The following is a 23,679-nucleotide window of genomic DNA, read 5'->3' as shown; positions in this document are numbered from 1 at the left end:
AATACTTCTCTGATTGATAGAAGACACAAAGCTAAGAGGGATAGCTAATACGTGGAATGATGGTCAAGATTCGAAAATATCTTGACAGGATGGAACATTGGACCAATTTGAACAAGATGGAACTTAATAGTGATAAGTACTTCTATTTGGGTTAAAAAAAATCAAGTTCAGAAGTCTAAGATAGATGCATCTTACAAGAATCATGGAGTTTTTGTGGGTGTTAAGTTCAGTGTGTGTCGACAGTGACATGGTGACCAAGTGATACGGCAACATGTTACAGCAACATGATATTCCACTGGATTTGGTGAGACACCACACTCAGGACTAAGGAGTTAATATTCCCTCTATACTCTTTCCTGGTCAGATTCTACTTGGAGTTTAGTGTTCAATTCTAGAGGCCACATTTAGGAAGAACATTGATAAGCTGTAGAGCAACCAGATTAAAGCAGTAAGGATGGTGACAGGCCTCAAACTTCTGCCAGATGAGGATTAGTGGGAGGAAATGAGACCCAGAGAAGAGAAGGCTTAGGGAAAACATTATAGACATCTGCAAGTTTTTGGAGGGCTGACACATGATAGGACTTGTTCTACTTGGCCCTAGCAGACAAAACTGGGAGAAATGAAATGGAAATTGCAAAGAAGCAAACTTAGGATTAATGGAAATAAAATCTTCATTGTTGGTGGTGGTGATGGTGGTGGTGGTCATGATCGTGGTGGTGGTGCCAAGTTTACAGAACAGATCTTTTTATTAAGGGGATTTGTTCTGTGAAGTTTGGATTTAGTCAAAGGGCTGCACTTGAGGACCTAAAGGGCCACATGAGGCCTTGAGGTCACAGGTTCCCCACCCCTACCCTAGACTCTGAAAGGTTAGACTTGATATAGGTCCCTTCCAGCTCTAAATCTATGAGCCTATAAACCTATGCTCCTTCATGTCCTTGATGTTCTCTCAGCTCAAAATGTATTTATTTATCTGTTCACATATTATATAACTCAGTAAAATGTAAGCTCTAGCAGCAACTGATTCATTTCCATCTTTGTATTGCCAGCACCTAGAACATGGTCCTTAACGTATATTGTCTGTTGCTGCTGAATTGAAGGATCCTAGAATAGACTAAAGCCCCGTGGCTTCTTGAGAGGGAATCTTACATTGTTGCTGACCTCCTCTTCCCAACTATCTCCTGTTCTGTCCTTCCATCTTCCTGGTGGGCATTTGTGTGCCTCCCCAGGTCTGGGAATGATGGTTACTGTCCACAGGTGTGCTAAGTGGGCTCACTTCTGTTCCTGAGACGAGGGTGCCTCGATGTGAAACCTCATTTGTCTGTGTTATGGGTAATGGAGGAGGTAGAGGGCTGGGTAGGAATGACTTTAGAAGAACAGCATCTTTCATTATCTCATTAGTGGAGCCAGTGAGGCAGGGAGACGTGGAAAGAACATTAGACTCAGCTGGACTTCCAATTCCGACACTTATTAGCTGTGCAACAATGGACAATTTACTCAAGCTTCCCATCTTTCAAATGGGGGAGAATAATATTTGTCTTCCCTATTTCCTAGGGTCCTTGTAAGGAACACCTTTTGGAAATTGCAAAGATTCACAAAAATGCCCCTAGGGATAGGACATCAAACCTAAATTGACCTTTTTGTTCTTTCTTGTTCATTTCTTGTGGCTCTAACTTCTGAGGCCAAACAGAGCAAGCTTAGTCCCTTCTGCACATGACAGCCCTTCAAATAGTCAAAGACAGCTATCTTGTACACCCTGAGGGTACAAGTCCTTTTCTTTAGGCTAAGCATCCCAAGTTCCTTCAACCAATCTTCATGAAACATAGACTGAGTTTGGCCATTCAGCTGGTTGCTAATTTATCTAACCAGATTATCCACAAGAATAGTATGAAATACCTCATCAAAAGCATTACAAAAATCAGGGTAAACTATATTGACAACATTTCCTTAACCTACTGATTTATTAACTCTATCAAAAAAAAGGAAATAGAGTTAGTCTTAACATGATCTATGGGCAGCTAGGTGGCTCAGTGGATAAATGCTGGGCCTGCAGTCAGGAAGACCTGAGTTCAAATCTGGCCTGAGACACTTAATACCTATGTGACCCTGGTCGAGTCACTTAACCCTGTTTGCCTCAGTTTCTTCATCTGTAAAATGAGCTGGAGAAGGAAATGGCAAACTACTCCAGTATCTTTGCCAAGAAAGCTTCAAATGGGGTGACAAAAAGTTGGACGTGACTGAAACAACTTAACAACCACAACTACCACGAATGTGATGTGACCTTTATGAAGCCACTCTGGCTCTTTCTAATTGTTGCTTCCTTTTACAGATGCTTATTGTCCATACAGTTTACAATCCATTCTAGAGTTTTTGCAGGAATCAAAGTCCAGCTCATTGGCCTGTGGTTCTTCCTTGTTTAGTCTATCAGGAAAACATTTATCTTTCTTCAATCTTAAGAAACCTTCCCTATTTTACACAATCTTTAAAATATCAGGGGCAGCAAGGAGGTGCAGTAGATAGAGCATCGGCCCTGGATTCAGGAGAACCTGAGTTCAAATCCGACCTCAGACACATAACACTTAACTAGCTGTGTGACCCTGGGCAAGTCACTTAACCCCATTGCCTAGCCAAAACAAAATAAATAAATAAATAACAAAATATCGCTGTCACTGAGTGATTCAACAATCATATCTGTTGATCCCTGTTTCCTGAGCATGTAGTTAATCTGAGTCAGATATCTCTGGCAGCAAGGTGATCCCCTACTATCTGAGAATGACTCCCATATTAATAATGAGTTCATTTGTCAAGTCATTAAGCATTTATTAAGCATTATTACACTATGTGCCCAGTACGGTTCTAAGCATTTGTGATAGAAAGAAAGGCAAAAAAACAGTCCTTGTTCTTGAGGAGCTCATGGTCTAGTGGAATGAGTTCCTGTCAATTAAAATATAATCAGTTTCATTTTTTGTTTTGTTATCTGCACTCCCCAACTCTAGGATCTCTCAAATCTTTAATGAATCACATATTCATGATACATTTTGCTGCTGTTCAGCTGTTTTCAGTTATCTTTGATTCTTCCTCACCCCATTTAGGATTTTCTTGACAATAGACTGGGGTGGTTTGCCATTTCCTCCTCCAGCTCATTTTGCAGATGAAGAAACTGAGGCAAACGAGGTGAGGTGACTTGCCCAGGGTCACACAGCTAGTAAGTGTCTGAGGCCAAATTTGAACTCAGGTCTTCCTGACTCTAGGCCCTGCACTCTATCCATTGTACCACTAACTTCTCATTCATGAAACATAGATGAGGCTTTTCTAGACTTTGAACTCTCATTTTTTATTCTTGAACCACATCTTCCAGTGCATTCCCCACCCCCACCTCCACCTTCCTCTATAGCTGCCATTGCATTAAAGTCACTGAGTGGATTTAATGAAGAGTTTTTTTCAAATTTCTCCATAGACTTTTCCTACCTCCTCATCCTCTCAACAAATGTGGATGCATACATAGGCTATGATCATTTTCATGGCGATAGTTTTGCAAATAGTTATTATGAGCACTGAAATATAAGGTGAACAAATGTCCCATGAAATTATATTTCTTTATTTCTTGGAATGCATGACCAAACCAATTCTACCACTTCGTTTTTTTTTTTGTTTTTTTTTTTTTACTCTCCATGGAGAAACTGTGAGCTACACTTCCATTTAACTGGGACTTCTTGGGTACTGTAGTTTCCTTTATAAAAAGAGTGTAAAGACTGATACAATTCAGTTCCTCCAGCAGTATGTCGTCTGTTGGCCACTGAACAATTTAATCCCTTCCCTCTGAGGTTTCCTTTCATTTAGTCTCTCTTTCTCTCTGTCTCTCTGTATCTCTCCGTACACACACATATATACATACACTCATACATATATATACATACACACACATATACATACACATATACATATATATATATATAGTGCTTTTGCCTTTCTTGCTTTTCCTAGCACTTAGCGTGTTTGAAACTAAGTGCTTGTTGACTGACTGACCGAAATACCGATGGGGTTACGACCTAGTTCTATTATTTCGTTGGTATGGAAAACACTCAGATGAGAAAACTCCTACCAAAGCAAGTCAGCTCCTCCTCTGCAATACGTAGTCTTAGGGAGTCTTCTAGAACATTGAGAAGTTGTACCTCTTGCCCTTGGGTGATGTAGGCAGTGTTTTTAAGGAATAGGACTTGTGGACCCAGGTCTTCCTGGGTCAAGGAGAGAACTCCACTGTACCGCATTACCTCTAAAGTTCCAATGGCTAAGTTAATATTAATAGACAATTAAAAATTTGTGTGATTCTTTGCAGATACTACTCTCTTTTTCACTATGATGACATGCTGTCCCTTCAGAAGTGGAAAAGGGCCATATAGGCCTGAGGATCATCATCTATTTTTCTTCATTTCACGGGTTTCATAGAAAAGGAATTCATCCTCATTGAGGGGTCAGCCTATAATTGAATGAGCCTCTCTATACTTAGCTAGGCTACGTAAATATCGTCTGTTGCCAGAACTATACTTGGAGCCTGCCAGATGTTTCCCACCAATGGCATGAACTTCAAGAGCCTAGTTTCACATCTGTACAACAACTAGTACTTTGTGAAGGTGATGCTCAATAAATACTTTTTAATGTTACAACTTGGGGCAGCTAGGTGGCGCCACAGTGCATAGAATGCCAGGCCTGGAGTCAGGAAGACTCATCTTCCTGAGTTCAAATGTGGCCTCAGACATTTTCTAGCTGTGTGACCCTGGACAAGTCACTTAACCCTGTTTGTCAAGGTTTTCTCATCTATAAAAGGGGCTGGAAAGGAAATGGCAAACCACTGTAATATCGTTACCAAGAAAACCCCAAGTGGGGTCACAAAGATTGGACCCAACTGAAACGACTGAACTATAACAACAATGAAATATTACAATTAGTCCAGCTAAGTGGTGTACTGGACAGAATGCTGGACAGTCAGGAAGACCTGAGTTCAAATCTTGCCTAAGATACTAACTACATGTCCCTAGATAACTTAATTAGCCTTTATAAGCTTCAGTTTTCCCATCTGCAAAATAAGGATAATATTAGCACCTACCACACAGGGTTGTTATGAGATCAAATGAGGTAACACATGTAATGCATGCTATAAACCTTAAAGTGCTATCTAATTGCTATTAATGAACCTTATGATCATTAAATAATTTTGAATGAATCAATGTGATGCTACAGTTAATCTAGGCAGGTGGTACAGTGGCAGAAGTTCTAGACTTGAAGTCAAGAAGACCTGAGTTCAAATCCTTTTTCAGATATTTACTAGCTATCTAGGCCTCAAAAAATCTCTTAATCCCTCTTAGCCGTAATTTCCTCACCGTAAAATGAGGTTAATAATCATACCTAATTACTTCAAAGAGTTGTTGTTAGGATTAAATAAAAAAATATACGGAAAGTGCCTTATTAACTGTAAAGGGCTATATATAAATGCTAGTTGTTGTGGTTGTGATGGTTGTTATTGTTTCGTCCACCTTCAAAATCTGAAATCTCATAGGATATCTATTTTCCAATAATGGTAAACCGCGCATTTCATGTTGTGACCAAAGGAGAAAAAAAGTATGACAATTCAAATGGTATATATTCTTAAGACTACTCAGTAGGGAACTATTTTCATTGCCCCAAAGGCCTCAACATGAAAGAGTTTGGACATGTTCTTTGACCTGGGTCAAAGAACCAGATCTCTGTCTGACTTTAACAGAAGCTCCATAGAATGAACCCTGACCCCTCCATGGTCACTTCTGGAATTGCACCGTGGGGTTAAGGGAATGTATATTTGCATATTGTCTCAGGAATACATGCCTCATCTTTTAATAGCTGTAAAATTAGCTTACTCCATAATTCGACATGGCCTTCTAGTATCTCTGACCAAAACTAAGAAAGCAAAAGAGGGTGTAAAAGAGACAGTCAACTGAAGATCATGCATTTTAATCAGCCAGGCTGGTTAAGAAGCAGGCTTGATCAAACTTGAAAAGACTTAAGAACTCTGATCAATGCAATGACCAACCAGTGTTTCCAGAGGACTCGTGATAAAGCATGCTGATAGAGAGCTGATGGACTCAAGGTGCAGAATAAGAGATATATTTTTTTTGGACCTGATCAATGAGGGAATTTGTTTTGCCTGGCTATGCATATTTATCTCTTCTTTCTGGGGTTAACTTCCATTTACCATATATATATACCATATGTTATATATATACATATATACTATGTGTTTATGTATCATATATAAAAACAAGGATTTTGTTTTTTATTTTTCTTCTTCAATACGGGAAGGTAGGAATAAAAGAAAATTGACTTTTCTTAATTGAAAAAAAATCATCCTTGATTTGTCAATAATCAGACAAGGTCATGTGGTGCAGTCTCAGGACAGAGCACAGAGACAGATCAGCCACTTGCTAGCTGTATGATTTTAACCTCTCCGTACTTCAAAGTTCTTCTGACTATTGACCAATCAAGAATGATTTCTGCGATGGAGAAGGAGAGCGTTAGACAGGATGATCTCTCAGGCCTCCTCCAGATCTAAGATCTAAGGCTAGTGTCCATCATGTGGACATCTGTCTTGCATTCAGTTTTTTACCAAGAGGCAACAGAAGGTCACAGCCTGAAATCTAGCTTGTTCTTTTGCACAGGAGCTTAGACCACAGTCTCTTGGCTGTCATGTCAGGGAGTTTCATTTTTACAGTAGGCAGAGATTCAAGGCTGGTTGCTGCCAGTGACATTAGCGAAGACGGTGTTCTTTTGGGAATTAGGTTGTATTCCCTAGTTTCTGGTGGCAATCTGGTCAGAACTAGATTGCTTATATTGGGTGGAGAAGACAGGACAAGTGATACCTAAATAAAAAAACCAAGAACTGAAAGATGACAAAATCCTAGAAATGTTCGTGACTGTAGCCAGGTGGTACAATGGGTAGATTGCTGTGTCAGGAAGGACCTGAGTTCAAATCCAGCCTCAGACATTTATTAGCTACGTGACCCTGGGCAAGTCACTTAACCTCTGTTTGCCTCTGATTCCTCAACTGCAGAATAAGGATAATAACAGCGCCTACCTCACAGGACTATTGTGAGGATAAAGTGAGATAGTATTTGTAAAGTAGCTAGGGCTTCCTTCATTGCTTTTGGAAGGCCATATCACCCTGGATGACTTGTAGCAGAAGGTCAGTGGAGCTTTCATGTTCCAAATAGCCTGCTGGTGGTTTTTTTTGTTTGTTTGTTTTTTCTTTTTCGAGGCAATGGGGTGAAGTGACTTGCCCAGGGTCACACAGCTAGTAAGTGTCAAGTGTCTGAGGCCAGATTTGAACTCAGGTCTTCCTGAATCCAGGGCCAGTGCTCTATTCACTGCGCCATCTAGCTGCCCCACCCTGCTGGTGGTTTACAAGGACAAGTTCTCACCTGCTCATCTCCATCCTGGAGAGAGTCAGTGTCAGCCCCATTTGCTTCAGGTTTTCCGCACATGCCATTGAGAGAGGATCTGCTGTCGCTTACATTCTCTTCCCGAGTTTGTGGGATGCTGTGGCTGGCAGGCCACGAAGACACAAAAAGGCTGATGTTATCAAAGTCCTCCTCACAGAACCTGTGCTCCCCATCTGTCTGCTGCACCTTGGCTGGATTGTAGGGCTTCAGAAAGGACGAGTAGACATAACCTTTGGCGACTAGACAGAAAGGAAAGAAGAGAAAAAGGACATTTTGGAAGTGCCCTGAGAGAGAAAGACCTCAGCTTTAAAGAATCCTAGATCAAGAACTAGAAGCAGACCTCAGAAGCCAACGAGTTCAATCCCCTCATTTCACAAATGAGGAAACTGAGGCCCACCCAGGTTAAGTGATCTGCTCAAGGTCACGCAGAGAGTAAGCATCAGAGGTAGGATTGGCAGCTTAGTTCTTTTCCCGCTGTCCTTTTTGGGGGCATCTCCTGCATCATACTCACTTCCAGTGTCAACCAGCCACCTGCTTGCACTGCCCAAGGGATCCTTCTGCTCAATGACAGCTACCAGCTCCCCTTCCAGAAGGTCAATGTCATGTTCCTGTGTAGCATTACACCTGCGCTTTGCTTGGTAGAGAGCCTCCAGGCTGTAGGATGCTAGAAGCTGGGAGCGGTGGTTTTCCATCTGACGAGGCATCTCCGCCTGGGAAGAAAGGAGTAGAGAAATGCATCTTTGTGGGGAATCAAGGAAATGGATGCTGAGTAGATGGTTTGCACCTCTCATCCAATGGACTTTAGTTCTATTTGTTATAGGTCTATAGGCTATAGGTGTGAGATGTACATGATCAAGTAAGGCTTTTATTTTGCTACTCCATACTTTGCTGTTGAAAAGGAAGGTTCTATTGGTTGGGATGAGAAGAGTCGTTTGAAAGCGAAAGCAGTATTTTTTGGAACATATTAATAAAGCATTATCAAAAATAGGGCATCCTTCTTTCCCTCTTTTGTAGGTGGGGGGGCCATACAGTCAGAGTAGGTTGATATGTTATTTAGCTTTGTTAAATTGCTTCCCCTGCCTTTGTTTTTATTCTTACTTATAAAGGATGCCTTGTGGGGCAGAAAGGAAGGATATATTTTGGGGAAAAGGTGATAAGAAAATAAAATACATAGATGAATTTTTAAAAGTCAAAATTAAAAAAAAACTAAATTATTGAATGGGATCCCCATCACTGGAGATCTTCAAGCCAAGGATGGATAACTGCTTGTCATACATAACAGAGGGGGAGTTTTTGTTCAGATCTAGCTTGAATTAGATGGTCTCTGAGAGTCCTTACAATTCTGTACTTTTCATTCTGTAAATCTTCTTTGGAGATCTGGGAGAAGATGCTAACCATCATTCTCTGCCTGGAGGTGGGTTGGGGTAAGGTGGAGTGGTGTAGACACATGATTTCTGAGGCCCCTTCCAGCCCTAAGATTTTATAGCATTTATTAAGTACCTACTATGCGCCAGGCATTGTGCTTAGTGCTAGGACCACGAAAAGAGGCTAAAGACGCTTCTTGGCCTCAAGGAACACACAATCTACTGGGGTAGACAACATGCAAACACCTATGTATGAACATGTGTAAATACTGGCCCCAAAGCTTTGTGCCTCATAGAAGACATGAATTCTGTGAAGTCTTGTCAGCCATCATCATCATTGGTCATGCCAAACTCACCAAAATGGGCACAGGTTTCTTCTTTTCAAAGCTCAGCTTCCTTTCAATAAAAGTTGCACTGTTATCCTTCACAAAATTCAGGCTATGAACCTCTTCTATTACCCGATTTTGAGCTTCACTGATGCTGGTTGGGAGCAATGATAACTGTAGAATAAAGCAAGAATCCCAGAGCCCTGGTAAGTGTAGATGACATAACACAGGCTATAAACAGTGGCATTGCCCATGTCAACTGAATCACTTGCAGCCAGACTGTGATGAGCAAATACTACAAGCATAACATTTTTAAACCCAAAGAAAGCGATGAGGAAATTCAATTCCCACAAAGTAGAAATTTTTAACCTCTTCTGTGTGTCATGGACCCCTCTGAGAGGCTGGTGAAGCCTATGGACCCTGCACCGAATAATGGTTACTTACATCCTAATAGAACGAAATGTTAGATTTCAGTTAGAAGTCAGTGAAAACAGTGATCATCCGTCCCCTATCACTGAATTCTCCAAGCAAATGGATGGTGCATGGATACCTCCCATTTCTCATCCAAAGGTTTAAGACCCTTATCATAAAGCATTAAACTCACTCATAGTTTTGTCCAAACTATGTCCTTCTTTTTCCTGTTTGACTCTGAATTGCTCAGCTGTGTAAGTTAGGGTAGGGACAGGATTTTCTGCATTTTCATTGATATAGGGAACTCCCAGAGAAGCAAACTCCCTTTACTAATAAAGTTAGCACCTCCTATGCAACTTAGAGAGTTGCTTAGAGGTTAAAGAACTTGCCCGTTCACCCAGCCAGCATGTATTATAGGTGGGAAAGAATACATAGTGAATTTTAAATACAAAATAAAGGAGTAGGTGTTGGGGAGATTTTAATCATAGACTACCAGGGTCTCCTGCTTCCTCTGTTTTGGGGGGTAAGACAGGTGATTTCATTGATATAAGGAAGTGCCAGAGAGGAAACTCTCTATGTCAATGTATATTACCCACTATTCTGTAATGTATTGTCTTAGAGAATTGCCTGAGGCATTGAAATGTTAAGTGACTTGTATACAAAACAAAACTGGAACCCAGGTTTTCTTCTACCTACCACATCATACTGATTTTACTCCTACCTTTTCTTAACTGCCACTTGGAGTGCTGGGCCTGGAGTCAGGAAGACCTGAGTTCAAATCCAGTCTTAGAAATTTGCTAGCTGTGTGACCCTAGCCAAGTCACTTAACCTCTGCCTCAATTTTCTGAACTGTAAAATGGGGATGATAATAATGGTGCCTATCTTAGAGTGCTTTTCTGAGGATGAAATGAGATAACACTTGTAAAGTACTCAGCACAGTGCCAGGTACATGTTAGGTGCTTAATAAATGCTTGTTTCCTTTCTTCTTTCCTCCCTCTCTCCTTTCCTTCTTTCCTTCCTTCCCTCCTTCCTTCCATTCTTTCTCCCTTCCCTCCTTCTTCCCTTCCTTCCTCCCTCTCTTCCCCTCCCTCCCTCCCTCCCTTCCTTCTTTCCCTCCTTCCTTCTTTCCTTCTTCCCTCTCTCACTTTCTATAGCTGTCCCCTACATAGAAGACAGCTAGCATACGCTGATTCAGTTTTCCTAAAGTCCACAAATGTGATTATCTAAAGAAACAGAGTGAAATTAGTTTTAGGTAAGAAAAATTTCTAGGAAAAGCTCATCAAAATAGTGGATGTGAAGCTTTAGCCCCTTTCTGAATATTTTGCTAATCTGGGTCTTTTGCTTCCTAGTGGGGGGACCAGAAGTACAGCTGAGTGAGAAATGCTGCCCCCTCCCCTGGAAAAAATGGACTGACTTATAGCGACTGAGATCATTAAAGAAAAGTGAGATCTTACTCTCAGTCTTATGGAAATAGATTCCAAGATATTGTAATCTTGAAGATCTATCTAATGGACTACAGAGAGCCTGTCTTACTTAAGTTTTGTATCTCTCCCACCGCCCCCCACCAAGACAATAGTGCAATTATCCCTGTTTAATAGATAAGGAAATGAAAGCTCAGAGAGTTTGAGTTACTTGCCCCTGGTTACACAGCTAAGTATCAGAGTGAGGGTTTGAACTCAGATCTCTCTTGACCCCACTCTCATACCTTTCTAATGGGATAAAGAACTGAGAGTTAATTCCACCAAAGAGAAAAAAAAATAAAACCCAATAGAGACTGTGCCTTACCCCCACTTCCACCCCCCAATTTCAGGATCTTCTCCCTGGGGGAAGGACAAAAGCCTAACAAAGAATGGTTTGACATTCATCTGGCCTCTGTTATTGCACTGAGATAGTCTTTTTGGATGTGTAGCTTAATAGTTATGATTTAACATTTAGGCCTTGCCATGCATGAACAGAATACAAAAGATAAATTGAAAGTACTGATTGTGTCTGGCAGTTAGGTAGGGTGTCTTTGTGGCTGGGTTGGTCAATGCCCTTGCTATCTGGAGAAAAGATTTACAAGGGAAATACTAAGGGGAGTCACAGCAAATATGAACTAGGAAGCTCTCTTTTAGCTGCCTGTAGAGAAGGGAGATAAGGTAAAAAAAAAAAATCAGGCTATTGGTGGGGGCGAGGATAAGGGAACAGACAACTGGCTTTATTTCACAGGTGCATGCTTTCTAATAGCTGCTTCCAGCCCAAGTAGAAAGAAAGAGTTTGCTTACTGGCATGCCTGTGGAATAAGGCTTCAGGCCCATGAGCATCAGATCCCTGAGGAGGGTGATGAAACAGCAGAGACAGTTCAGCAGAACCTGCCGACCAGCTTGGTTGAACACCTGGAGCTCCTCCACAAGCTGGGCGTTAAGGGCTTCGTAGTCTTTCCTGGCCAGGTCTGAGTCGTCGCCCACTGCCCGCTGCAGGTAGCCATTGTAGTCCAGCAGCTTGTCAAAGCGCTTCTGGATGAGTTTCTGGGGTCCTGGGAATAAGGACTGCAGGGCCGACAGTGGGGTTAGGACCAGCCTGTGTAAGTGAGCCACCTGCCAAAGCGAAAGTAGTCCAGTTACAGAGAGAATAAGAAGCAGTTACTGTGTCCAGCTACGCTCTCAGTGGATTTGCCTGCTCCCTAGAGGCTCCTGGGAAGTCAGCAAACAGGAAAAAGGGGGGGAAATAGGACTGATAATGAGATGATTGACAGCCTCTCATGTAGGACTTGACATGAGATGGGTGAGAGATAAAGATAACTGGAATGAGGAGTTCCCATACCGATCCAAACCATTCCCAATACCCTCAACCCCTAGAAAAGGGGGGAAAGGGGGAGTGGAAAGAAAAAATAGGAAGAAAGAGGAGAGGAATGGAAGGAAATACTCCTCCATTGAACCTCACTCCTCTCCCTTCTTTCCTTCACCTCTTCTCAATTTCTTCATGAGCTGTGATTTTGGTCTTTGAAATTCTCTCTTCCCACACTTCCAATCACCTCCTGCAGAGCGATTCCTTTTTTCCTCACCCTCCCCCCAGCTATTTCTGCACCTGCACCTTAATTTCTGCACCTTCCCAAACTCCTGTTTTCTCCCATACCATTGCTCAGTCTCCACAAATACCACTTCCCTCTTGTGTCTTCTCAATGCTACTGGCAGAGGAGTGATGAGTGAGTCATAAAGTAAGCCTCTCGCTTCTTTCTCTATACCCTGGTGACACTGGGAAACACTTCAGAGTCATGAAACTGTCCATATATCCTCTCTCCCATAAGACTACAGCATCCCTGGGAAGATCTTGACATAGGTGTTTTCCTTTTTTTTTTTTTTTTTTTTTGGTCATATCTGATATTGTTTGTAATAGAAACTAACCACAAAATAAGTGCCATTTAAGACCCTCTGACTTTTCCTACTCCTTTTTGGCTCCACAGCAAGATCATGTTGATGTTAAGAGCATTTGTCCTGAGGCCATTTTACATCACATTACACTGACTCCATGATGCACAACCAAACATTATTGCTGACTTGCTGCTCTAACATTGGCTATGTTCTCCCATCCCCTTTCTTCTACTTGTGTGCTGAAGGGCACCTGGGGTTTGGCACGCTGCCTTCCCCACTTTGCTTTTATTCACTTCGGCTTTTTCATGGCAGAGGTTGCACCCAAGAACATATGTATAAAGAGGCAATGTGATCTGATGGAAAGAAACTCTGGAGTTAGAGGTTCTCAGCTCAGATCTCACCTTCCTCTTTTTTTATCTGTGACATCTAGGCAAATTATTCAGTTCTCCTTTGTCTGGCTCTCCTTATCAGTAAAATGAAAAGGTGGAACTTGGTGGTGTTGGAGGTCCCTCCCACCTCTGAATCTTTGAACCCTAGGTTCATCACCATCTTATCACAACCTTTGACCTGGTATCTCTCTTTAATCCAGAAGACAACCCCAGGGAAACAGCACCTGCCACAGCTGGCTGCATTAATTATCTCTAATGGCTCCTGCTAGCTTTGTCTGGTACTCTCAGAAAATCTGCAGGAAAGGGGGAAACCAATCTCTTATTGGCATCAGGCAACATGGGCAGCGTTGATTAAGATTTGATTACTAGCATGAGAAATAATCAATATATATCTCCATGGAGAGGAATGCGTCCTTTGGCCAAGGGAAAATTTTATGTAATTTGTCTGAGATAAATTACCTTGTTCGTGTCTTGTCTGGAGCTTGCAGATAATGTAATTATAGTAGCATTTCCTACCTCTTCCAAGTGACCTATAGACATGAACATCTGATACACTAGGAAATAGGGAAATGGCCTACTGCTGGAACTAATTGGGATCAAATCAACGATGGTGCCCTAGACACCTCTGTAATCATCACCTAATAATCACATAGAGAGGCACCAGGGAAATAGAAAGAGCCCAAAGGCCTTATCTGGAGGAAAGCAGAGTCCAGACTATTTACTAGATACCCACTTTCATTTCATCGGTCTCTTTGTCTACACACGCACACATCCCTATATATAATATATAAAACTATTATTCTTATGCAGTGAGGTAGTTGAGGATTATTGGGCTTTAGGTTCGCTGATGACCATGCAGGGCAGGGAGAAAGCATTTAATCTTGGGGCTGATAGCATGGATCTTTCCAGTGGACAGGTTTGAAGCCATGCAGAAGAGAAGTTAAAAACATGAACCTGTGGACAGTTCTGCAGAATGTGATGGTGCCTATGGGCCTATACATAAAAGCCTTGGAGAACTTTTGCTATTGAAGGTGTGACCAAAAATAGTGACTCCAACATCCTCCAAGGAAGTGGTGTCAAACTCAAGTGAAAATGATCTCCACAGATCACAGGTTGACTTCGAAAACCACAAATTAACATTATCTATGCTGTATTTTATTCTTACATATTTTGTTAAACATTTCCCAATTACATTTTAATCTGGTTCAGAGGCCCTCAGGAACTTTGCTGCTCCTTGCTTCTGCTTGACATTTTTGTTCTAAGAGAATAAATTGTGTGCTTGTATATAGAGCATTACAATCCCAAATATCTCACACTGGTTATCTCATTTGATTCTTTCCCTATGTGGTAGGAGGTGCAAATATTGCTTTCCTCATTTATAGATGAAGAAATGGAGGTTTACAATTGAGGAAAGAGGGGAAAACTGACTTGTACAAGGTCACAAAGCCAGCAAACAGAAGAGCAGACATATGAACCCAAGTTTTCCTGTGCTAAGTCTAGGGTTCTCTTTATTCTACTTGGCAGCCTTCTGGCCCATCCTAGAGAATTTGAGCTTGAGGATGACAGTGACTTTTTCCTACCTTCAAGCCCAATATAGTATGATCCTCATTTTTCCCCCAGTGGGGAGAATAGAGGATAAAATAATATTACTTTTTAAAAATTACACACCTCCCACTAATATCTGATTCATAGGATCTTAGATCCAAGGGAGCTCAGGTGCCATCTGGTCCAATTCCATCATTTTATAGCTGAGGAAACTGAGGCAGTTAAAGTGTGATGCGCAAGTAGAGAGCATTAGAAATGGGATTTGAATCCACATCCTGTGACCCTGTAGCCAGTGTTTTTTCCACGTTTTATCAAGGTGTATTGGGGACGTTGGGCTCTTGTAAGCTATGCCAGTGACACTATGGTAGGTCTTATCAAACTGGTCAGGCTTTACGTACAGGTTATTAATGAATTGTATGTTTGTCATATGAGGACCAATCTCAGGAAATTCAGAGGGACTCCTTGCCAGGAGATTGGGCATAGGCTGATTACATTTATTTGTGAAATAGGAAAGGGGTATGATCTATGACAGAGAAAGAAATGTCCACATACACCAATGCAATTATGCTCTTTTAAAGTAGCAAAGTATATAATCTATATGAAGCTGAATATGAGACAGGAAGCATGGCAGAATGGACAGAAATCTGGTCTTCAAGTCAGAGCAAACTGCATTATTCAAGTCCTACCTCTGACCTTGTCCTCCCTGTGACCTGGAGAAAGTAACATGGCCTCTCAATTTCCCAGACAATACTCTAAGATTATCAGGGCAGCTAGGTGGCACAGTGGATAGAACACTGGCCCTGTAGTCAGGAGGACCCGAGTCCAAATCCAGCCTCAGATACTTGATACTTACTAGCTGTGTGACCCTGGGCAAGTCACTTAACCCCATTACCTAGCAAAAAACAAAAACAAAAACAATACTGTAAGGTTATTAACCTTCTTGTGTGTTATGGACCCCCTTTGGAAATCTAGTAAAATCTATGGACTCCTTATAAAAATAATATCTTTTAAATGCATAAAATAAAATTCATAAAATTACAAAAGGAACCAATTATATTGAAATACAGTTATCAAAATAGTTTATTAAAAAACCAAGTTCATAGACTCCCATGTTAGGAACTCCCTATTCTAAGACTATAAGTTTCAGAACCGTTGACTCCACCAAAAAAAAAATCCAATGAACACTAAACAAAATTACTCACAGAACCACATGAAATTAAGTCAAAATTAAATGTAGTTAAAACTTAGACTAAATTAAAATTAATGTTTTATCTTATATTAAAATATATATTCAGCATAAATTTTAAAAGTAAATTAAAACCTATATTCAGTCCACCACCTAAATATTTTATCAACTTAGCAAAATTGCTAAGGTATTCAAGATACATGGGTTTTTGTGTTGCACGAGATTCTATCATTTAATGGGAAAGGCATCTGGACTTGGAGTCAGGAGACATGGGTTGGAATCATGCCTCTGACTCTCACTAAATGTGTGAACCAGGACAAGTCACTTCAGCTCTTTCAATCTCCACTTCCTCATCTGTAAAATGGGAGTAATTATAGCTCCTCCCTCACAATATTGTTGTGAGAATTTAATGAAATGATGTAAGTAAATGTTTCATAAGCATTAGTGTGATTTATAAATGTCAACTACTATTTACTGATTTCACCATCACCCCCCCCCCACATTCACAATACTCCACATTCCATCTTCAGTCTCTGTTCCTTTGCATAGGTTATTCTCCCCAATTCTGTCCCTCCTTATCTCTGTCTCTTGGTACATCCTTTTACAAGTGGCCTTTCCTGATTCCCCCAGTTGCTGGGCTCTCATTCCCCCCACACACTCTCACCACCATGTTATTCCATTCTTGGGTTTTTTTTTTTTAATATGCTTTGTCTTTATTTATCTGTCTGTTATTCACTCCCACCTCCAGCAGTCTATATAACCTTCTCAAGGGCAAGGACCATATTACTTTTCTCTTTGTCTTTTTCAGTGCCTGTCACCCAAGGTGCTTAATAAATCCTTGAATCTAATTAAATTCATATATACTAATATAAACAATTATCAACTTCTTTTTTTTAAAACTGCGTCTCTCTACTTTGCTCACATTGGAAGGGCAGTGGCCACTCATAGGTCCAATCCCTTTGCTGTTAAGCATGGAAGCTCTGACCCACTCTTTTTCTAACCTGGGCTGGTTTTCCCTTCCTTAGGCAGTATGGTGGTGGTCCCCTGCTCCCAAGGGCTTACCATATTGTGTTGGACTTAGTATGGACACCCAATCAGTTTCAGACCTACTGTAGCTCATTGGTCTTGAGCTCTAATATTCTACTAACCTCAGTCCCCCCCCTCCCCAGTCACCTCCCCGAACAGGGATTATAGTCATATGTCACCATGATAGTCCGCCATTAACCGCTGTTAAAAGCGTATACCATAAGAGATTATGTGATTTTCTCCTATTTTAATGTAGACTCAATGTGAGCACTATCTATAAACTCTTCAAAAAGAGTGATGGAAATAATAAATCCTTGTAAGACTACTTTGGAACAAATCCTTGCAAGACAGAGAAAAAAGCCAAATTTTGACTTAAACAAGTCAGGAGACCTCTGCCAAGAATACAATCTGGGTTTCTCCTGAATTCACATCACAGTTAAAAAATAACCTCACTAATCCACTTTTAAAACTTTGATGATTAAACTGGTTCCTTCAGAAAGTCTCCTGATATCTTGACATCTATATCTTCCCTAACCCACAGTTTTGATGTGAATTACGGTTGAAAGGTTCATGTTTTAGTGATAAAGAAATATACTCTTTTAACCTGACACCATAGCTTTCATTTATCCGTGGGTTTGAAGAACTTACAAAGTCTTCACAGGGGTTTGTGGCCTTGCTCAGGGAGGCTGAATAGTCACTGCCCTTAGCATCTTTGTCATATGAAATAACATGCAGCTCTGTCACAGTCTGGGCAGCTAGGGGCATGGCATCCTAAAACACAAAGAAGAAAAGCTGGCAATGTGTTAAGTCCTCCAGTCATTATCATTCAATGTTTCACAAAGACAGATTTCATTGTAACCCATGCAAATTGCCTCCATAACCACTGAGAACCAATTCTACCCATATCTATATTCCACATGCCAAATGTCTTAATGGCTCTCATATCTATATTTTCTTAATTTCCTGTCCCCTCTCACTGTCTTTCTTCCATCCAATATTTTCTCATTCATTTTCCCCAATCAATTTCATATCAGCTTTGCACCAGCTGTCTGCAATGCCTGGAATGCATTCCCTCCTCATCTTCACATCTAGGAATCTCTAGTTTCCTTTGACTCATCTCCAGAGGCATATAGGAGAGAAACACCCAGGTTGTTGTGAGATTCAAATGAGATAATAATTGTACAGCACTTAACCCAGTGCCTGGTACATATAAATGTTAAAAATTTATATGTGTGTATTACATGTATATATATATATATATGTATATATATATACACACACACACAGTCATTCCTCAACATTTGCACATTTAACTTTTGCAACTTCAAGCATTAAGTGATTTTATTAGGAACCTCACTTTCACTTTTGCATTGGTGGCTAAGTGCAGTGGAGAAACAAATAAGAGGGCCAATGGGGGCAAGTTTTTGGAGTGGCTGATGTCCTACTAAGTCCTACACTGGTTTGGTTCACCCTGTCATTGAAAAGAACCCCAAGTGCATTTGTTACATATTTTCACTGTTTGCCTTTAAAACTCAAGTTTTGTGTTGCAATTATGCCCCCAAAGCATAGCACAAGTCCTTTGGGTTCAAAGCCCATGGCTTAGTGAGAAAATAAAGGTGTTAGATAAACTTCATGCCAAGATGTCTGCAGTCACTGTAGGCTGGAGACCCTTAAGGATTCTCAAACCACACATGAAGCAAATGTGGCTGACTGATTATTTCAAGCTGATGCTTCCTTCATGATCTCCAGTGTTAGAGGTGATGTTGAGACCTTCTTAGTCTCAGCATCTTCCAACAGCAGCAACTAAAATCCCAGCAACCTCTTCTTTGATTTTCAGAGGGTGGCCAAGTAGAGAGGTTTATAGCAATATAGTATACAGTACAATGACCTCACACTGCCATTTGACACAATGGGTGGTAAGATTCAGGTTAAAAAATGTTTTCATTTTAAGAATTTTACTTGCTATTCAGTATTTATGGTACTGTAAATGGCCTGTGTTATAAAAAGTGAATATTCTCTGAAATCAGTTTTGTTTATTTTTATTGAGATGTTAACACAAAAGGTACAAAATTCTAAGGAATTGCCAGCAAGAAAAAATGTTTTGTATGTTACCAATTTTATTTTGGGTATTGCATTTTATGGGTTATTTCATGGTTACTGTATTGGGAAAAGTGCTTATTATCAGAATTAATGCTGTGTTATAAAGAATTGTATGCAGAAAAGCATATTTTCAGCAATCTGCAGCAAAAGATTGAAGTTTTGGTGGTTGTGGTAACCTAACTTCTTATTTCCCATAGATTCAATGTATTAACATTTGTGTTTATGACTTTTGCGCCATTTTCTAGGAACATTACCCCTGTGAAAGTTGAGGTTTGATTGTATGTATGTATGACTACATATAAAGCATTATATAACTGTTTTTAATCAGCTTTTTACGGATTGATATCACTGAAATTATATGAATTTTCTATGTGCATCCTAATTACTCTCAGTGACATTGTGGATTTTCAGCATCCTTTAGAACGTCCACCATCATAAAAAAGGCATTTTTTTCAGACTGACAATCCCATAGCTGAAAGTCTTAGATAGTATTTTTTTTTCAGACTGATAATCCCATAACTGAGAGCCTTAGATAATCAGTCTGTTCCTCAAATCTCACAGGGTCAATGGCATCACATAGGTGACCATACAGCCAACACTATCATATGATGCCAACCAAAGGGGAAGAGCACCATCATGGAAACATTGGGAATAACTGTGAAGTACCCACCTGGATGTGTTGAAGGCAGAATGAAATGTTCTTCACACAATTCCTCACAGTCTTTTCTAAATGTCTAAACAGTTTTTCTTCTCTGTTAAAGGTGCTGTCTTTTACCTAAAATATATTTTCATTATTTTGACTTTTTCTGGCATAAAAGAAAATCTCCTGGTGATGTTAACCAGTGTGGACAGAGTGATAAGTGGACATGTGGGTCCCCAGGGTAAGTTGAGTTGAAGAGGAATGAGGAAGGGCATAGAGGACAGTTTACCCAGGATGAGTGCTATCATGTCAGGAAACCCTCAGTATGAGGGTAGGGGTTAAGGGCTGTGGTGGCAGGGTGAGAAAAGGATGCCATGCAACATGGTTTGCAGAAGACTGCTATGTGTGGGGACAGAAGTCTGAAAAGGAGCTCAAAAGGAAGCATATGCCACCCTTGCAAATGGACTTTCAGATCTGTGGCAAGGTTCCAGTCACCCGACCATAGTCACAGCTCTGAATGTCTAGAGACATTTTTATCACTGTCACCAAAATATGATTGATGTTCAATTACCATATGTGAAATCACCCCAGTGGTGGAACATGTACTGAACTAATCATTAAATAGGCAGTTTATCAGTTTTCTTATTTTCTGTTAATTTTGTCCAAAGCTGTCTAATAGTTTAGCCTGCCCCGCTCAAAAGTTTGCCAATGGGTACATTATTGGTTGGGATTTATTGATCTGTCACTGTATTCTAGTAGAGCATGCAAAGGTTTTTTCTAGAACATCCCTGGGTTTGTACTTATAGAACTATGTGTTAATTCCTTTAGCAGCTCATGTTGCGGGACTGGTGGTATCACCTAAAAAAATGAGTTTGGTTATTGGCACAGCCCTATCCTATGGTACCTGGTGATACATCATAGGCTAATATATTTTGTTGCCATGTTTTAAATGTGCCTAGCAACAACTGTATTTTTCTTTATTATATACTTGTGGTCTACTGATTCCAAATTCAGCATTGTTTCTCACTACACCATAGATGCCTCTGTGAGGCCAGCAATGAATGATATGGGCCATCTGTCATGGGGGCAGTTGGGTGGTGCAGTGGGTAGAGCACCGGACCTGGAGTTAGCAACACAAATATTCAGTTCCAGCCTCAGACACTTACTAGCTACATGACCTTGGGCAAGTCACTTAACCATTGTCTGCTTCAGTTTCCTCGTCTGTAAAATGGAGATAATGATAGCATCTACCTTCCAGGGTTATTGTGACAATAAAGTGAGAAATTTGTAAAGTGTTTTGCAAACCTTAACACGTAGGTTTTTATTATTAATATTGTTAGCCTAGCTAAGTCTGGAGGGGCTTATCTCTGGATTGGCCATAAAGTGATGAGTTTTTGGCCACAGCAACTCACAAAGACTTTCTAAGTTATAAGCAGGTTGTGACCTGAGTTGATGGGGATAGTACACACACTGACAATATCATGGATCCTTGGAGTCTGCAGGAATATAGGTTTAGAACTAGAAGGACTTTAAGAGTTATCTAGTTTAACATAGTAATGTTTAGTACCAATCATCTATTATTATTATGAATAAAAAGAAGTATTTCTTGGGTACCTACAAAATGCTAAGGGTTTTTTTTTATTGGGGGGGAGTAAATCAGGAGTTAAATTTGTATTTTCAGGGGTGTAGAGGATCTCCCAGTGTGAAAACTTCCTAAACTAATGTAAAGCAACAATTTGTCTGTAACCTACAATTTTAAGAAGGCTAGCCTGGGGCACTAAGAGGCTAAATAACTTCTTCCTGGTTGAATATCCAGTCTATGTCAGAGGGTAGGCTTTTTAGCTCTGAGGCTAACCCTTCACACAAGGTGGTTGCATAGATAAAGAACCAACTTAAGAGGCAGGAAGTACTGAGTTCTAACCCCACCACTGTCACATTCTGGCTGAGGCATGGGCAAGTGAAACATAGCCTATGTTCTCACTGAAGGTGATGGCTTCCACTTACAACCGTTTTTGTGAGAGCTGCCTCATCTCCTCTCCCGCTGTCTTGTCCACTTTGTGGAAGCACCAAAATCTGATTTTTCTTAATGCAACTTAAAACACACTAGCTTTTTTTGTCTCCTAGAAGAAAAATAACAGACTGATAGCCCATGTGCTGTTTTACTCAAAGCCAAGAGAGCTAAAAGAAGGTCCTTAGCTTTTTGGGGACCCCATTGAGGATTTGTGGGAGGATATGGACAAATGTCACACAGGATGGAATATCAAATATAGCTTTGAGTTGGGAAAAGAAGACCCCACAGGGTAAACACATGGTCTGAGTAAGGAATATGGAAAGGAAAGGAGGATTCACTTTGGCAAAGAACAGATGTATGGCAGCCACAAGTTCTAGATTTGTTATGGGATGGTCCCAGTTTCAAGAGAAACAGGAGAAGAGAAGGGTCAGTATAAGGATTACTGAATTGGTAACTAGAGGACCTGAGTTCATTCAAATCCTTTGTCTGCCTCTTATCATCACTCACTATGGGAAGGAAACAAGCATATGTTAAGCACTTTCAGGCATTTTACAAATATTATCTCATTTTATCCTTATAACAACACTGTGAAGCAGATGCTATTATTAACCCCATTTTAAAGTTGAGAAATAATAAAGTGTCTGAGGCTGGATATGAGCTCAGGTCTTCTTGACCTGTCTGTGGGTTACTGTTCACATTTCTATAAAATGAGAGGTTTGGGCTAAATGACTCTAAGACTGTTTCTAGCTCTAAATCTATGAAAAAAAAAAGGAGTACCCTTTGTCAGATCACGAGTCCCAATTTTTGGTTCAAGCAATGCATGAATGTGGACACCATCAACATGTGTACCTTGGGACATTTTTGCTACCAATTGATAGAGTTTTGTCTTTTCTAGTTCTCATCCCTCATCCTCACCATTCCTTTATGGACTGAAAGTGGATGCTTTTTCATTATTTAGAGCTACAAGGGAACTTAGAAGTCATTTAGTCTAAACCCTTCATTTTACAGATGAGGAAACGGAGGCTTAAGTGATCCACCTAGTCTGAGACATATGATGCAATACAATAAACATTTATCAACCACTTACTGTATGCAGAGCACTCTGCTAAGTGTTGGGAGAGATACAAAGTTTACCTAAGGGAATTCCTAAAGAAAGTTACCATCTAGTGAAAAGATAAGATACCAACACAGATAGTAATAATCATTACACTTATCAAATGAGATAAAATGTATAAAGCACATGGCCAGTCTTGGAACACTATCTGAATGTTACATTATCATCAAAATCATTATTATTATTATTATTATCATTATTAATTTGAGAGGCAGCATGACATAGTGGATGGACAGTGGTCCTTGGAGGCCTTTCTTGGAGGCACACATGGATTCAACTCCTGTCTCTGACACATACTGGCTATGGGACCTTGGGAAAGTCATTAACCTCTTGGTCTCGGCTATTTTCTAAGACTCTAAGTTGTTGGGAAAGTGATGACCTGCATAAAGAAATACGATAATAATATTTCTTTGGACACGCTTTCCTCACAATAATCATGTACATTAAAGCAGCAATGTCAAATTCAAATAGAAATGGGGACCATTAAGTCATACATAAAGATCACCGGGAGTCACATATTGACTTAGAAAACCGTATGCTAACATTGTCTATATTTTTTGTATTTCCATTTGTTTTGTTAAACATTTTAATCTGCTTCTGGCAGCACTCTGGAGTGTTGGGGGCAGGCTGGGAGTGTTGGACACCTCTGCATTAAAGGGTTACCAAATGAAATACTAAGTGAGATCTAAAAGGGAAGGTTATTACCAAATGGGGTGTGTGTGTGTGTGTGTGTGTGTGTGTGTTTGTGTGT

General features: G+C 40.4%; 1 protein-coding gene across 1 annotated transcript in view; it reads right to left on the bottom strand.

The window, feature by feature from the left end:
• ARHGEF38 (Rho guanine nucleotide exchange factor 38) overlaps window positions 1-23,679 on the bottom strand; it is a 122,088-nt gene that overhangs the window by 4,702 nt on the left and 93,707 nt on the right. Inside the window, exons 8-13 of the mRNA XM_027837300.1 lie at window positions 19,834-19,938; window positions 17,712-17,834; window positions 11,832-12,143; window positions 9,187-9,330; window positions 7,978-8,176; window positions 7,446-7,705 (exon numbers count right to left, since the gene is read on the bottom strand). Coding sequence (XP_027693101.1) covers window positions 7,446-7,705; window positions 7,978-8,176; window positions 9,187-9,330; window positions 11,832-12,143; window positions 17,712-17,834; window positions 19,834-19,938 — 1,143 coding nt within the window. The remainder of the gene's footprint in view (window positions 1-7,445; window positions 7,706-7,977; window positions 8,177-9,186; window positions 9,331-11,831; window positions 12,144-17,711; window positions 17,835-19,833; window positions 19,939-23,679) is intronic.

Source organism: Vombatus ursinus, unplaced genomic scaffold (genome assembly GCF_900497805.2).
Source record: "Vombatus ursinus unplaced genomic scaffold, bare-nosed wombat genome assembly UNPS02014821.1, whole genome shotgun sequence".
Lineage (NCBI taxonomy): Eukaryota > Metazoa > Chordata > Mammalia > Diprotodontia > Vombatidae > Vombatus > Vombatus ursinus.
This window is presented reverse-complemented; position numbering and strand designations above follow the sequence as displayed.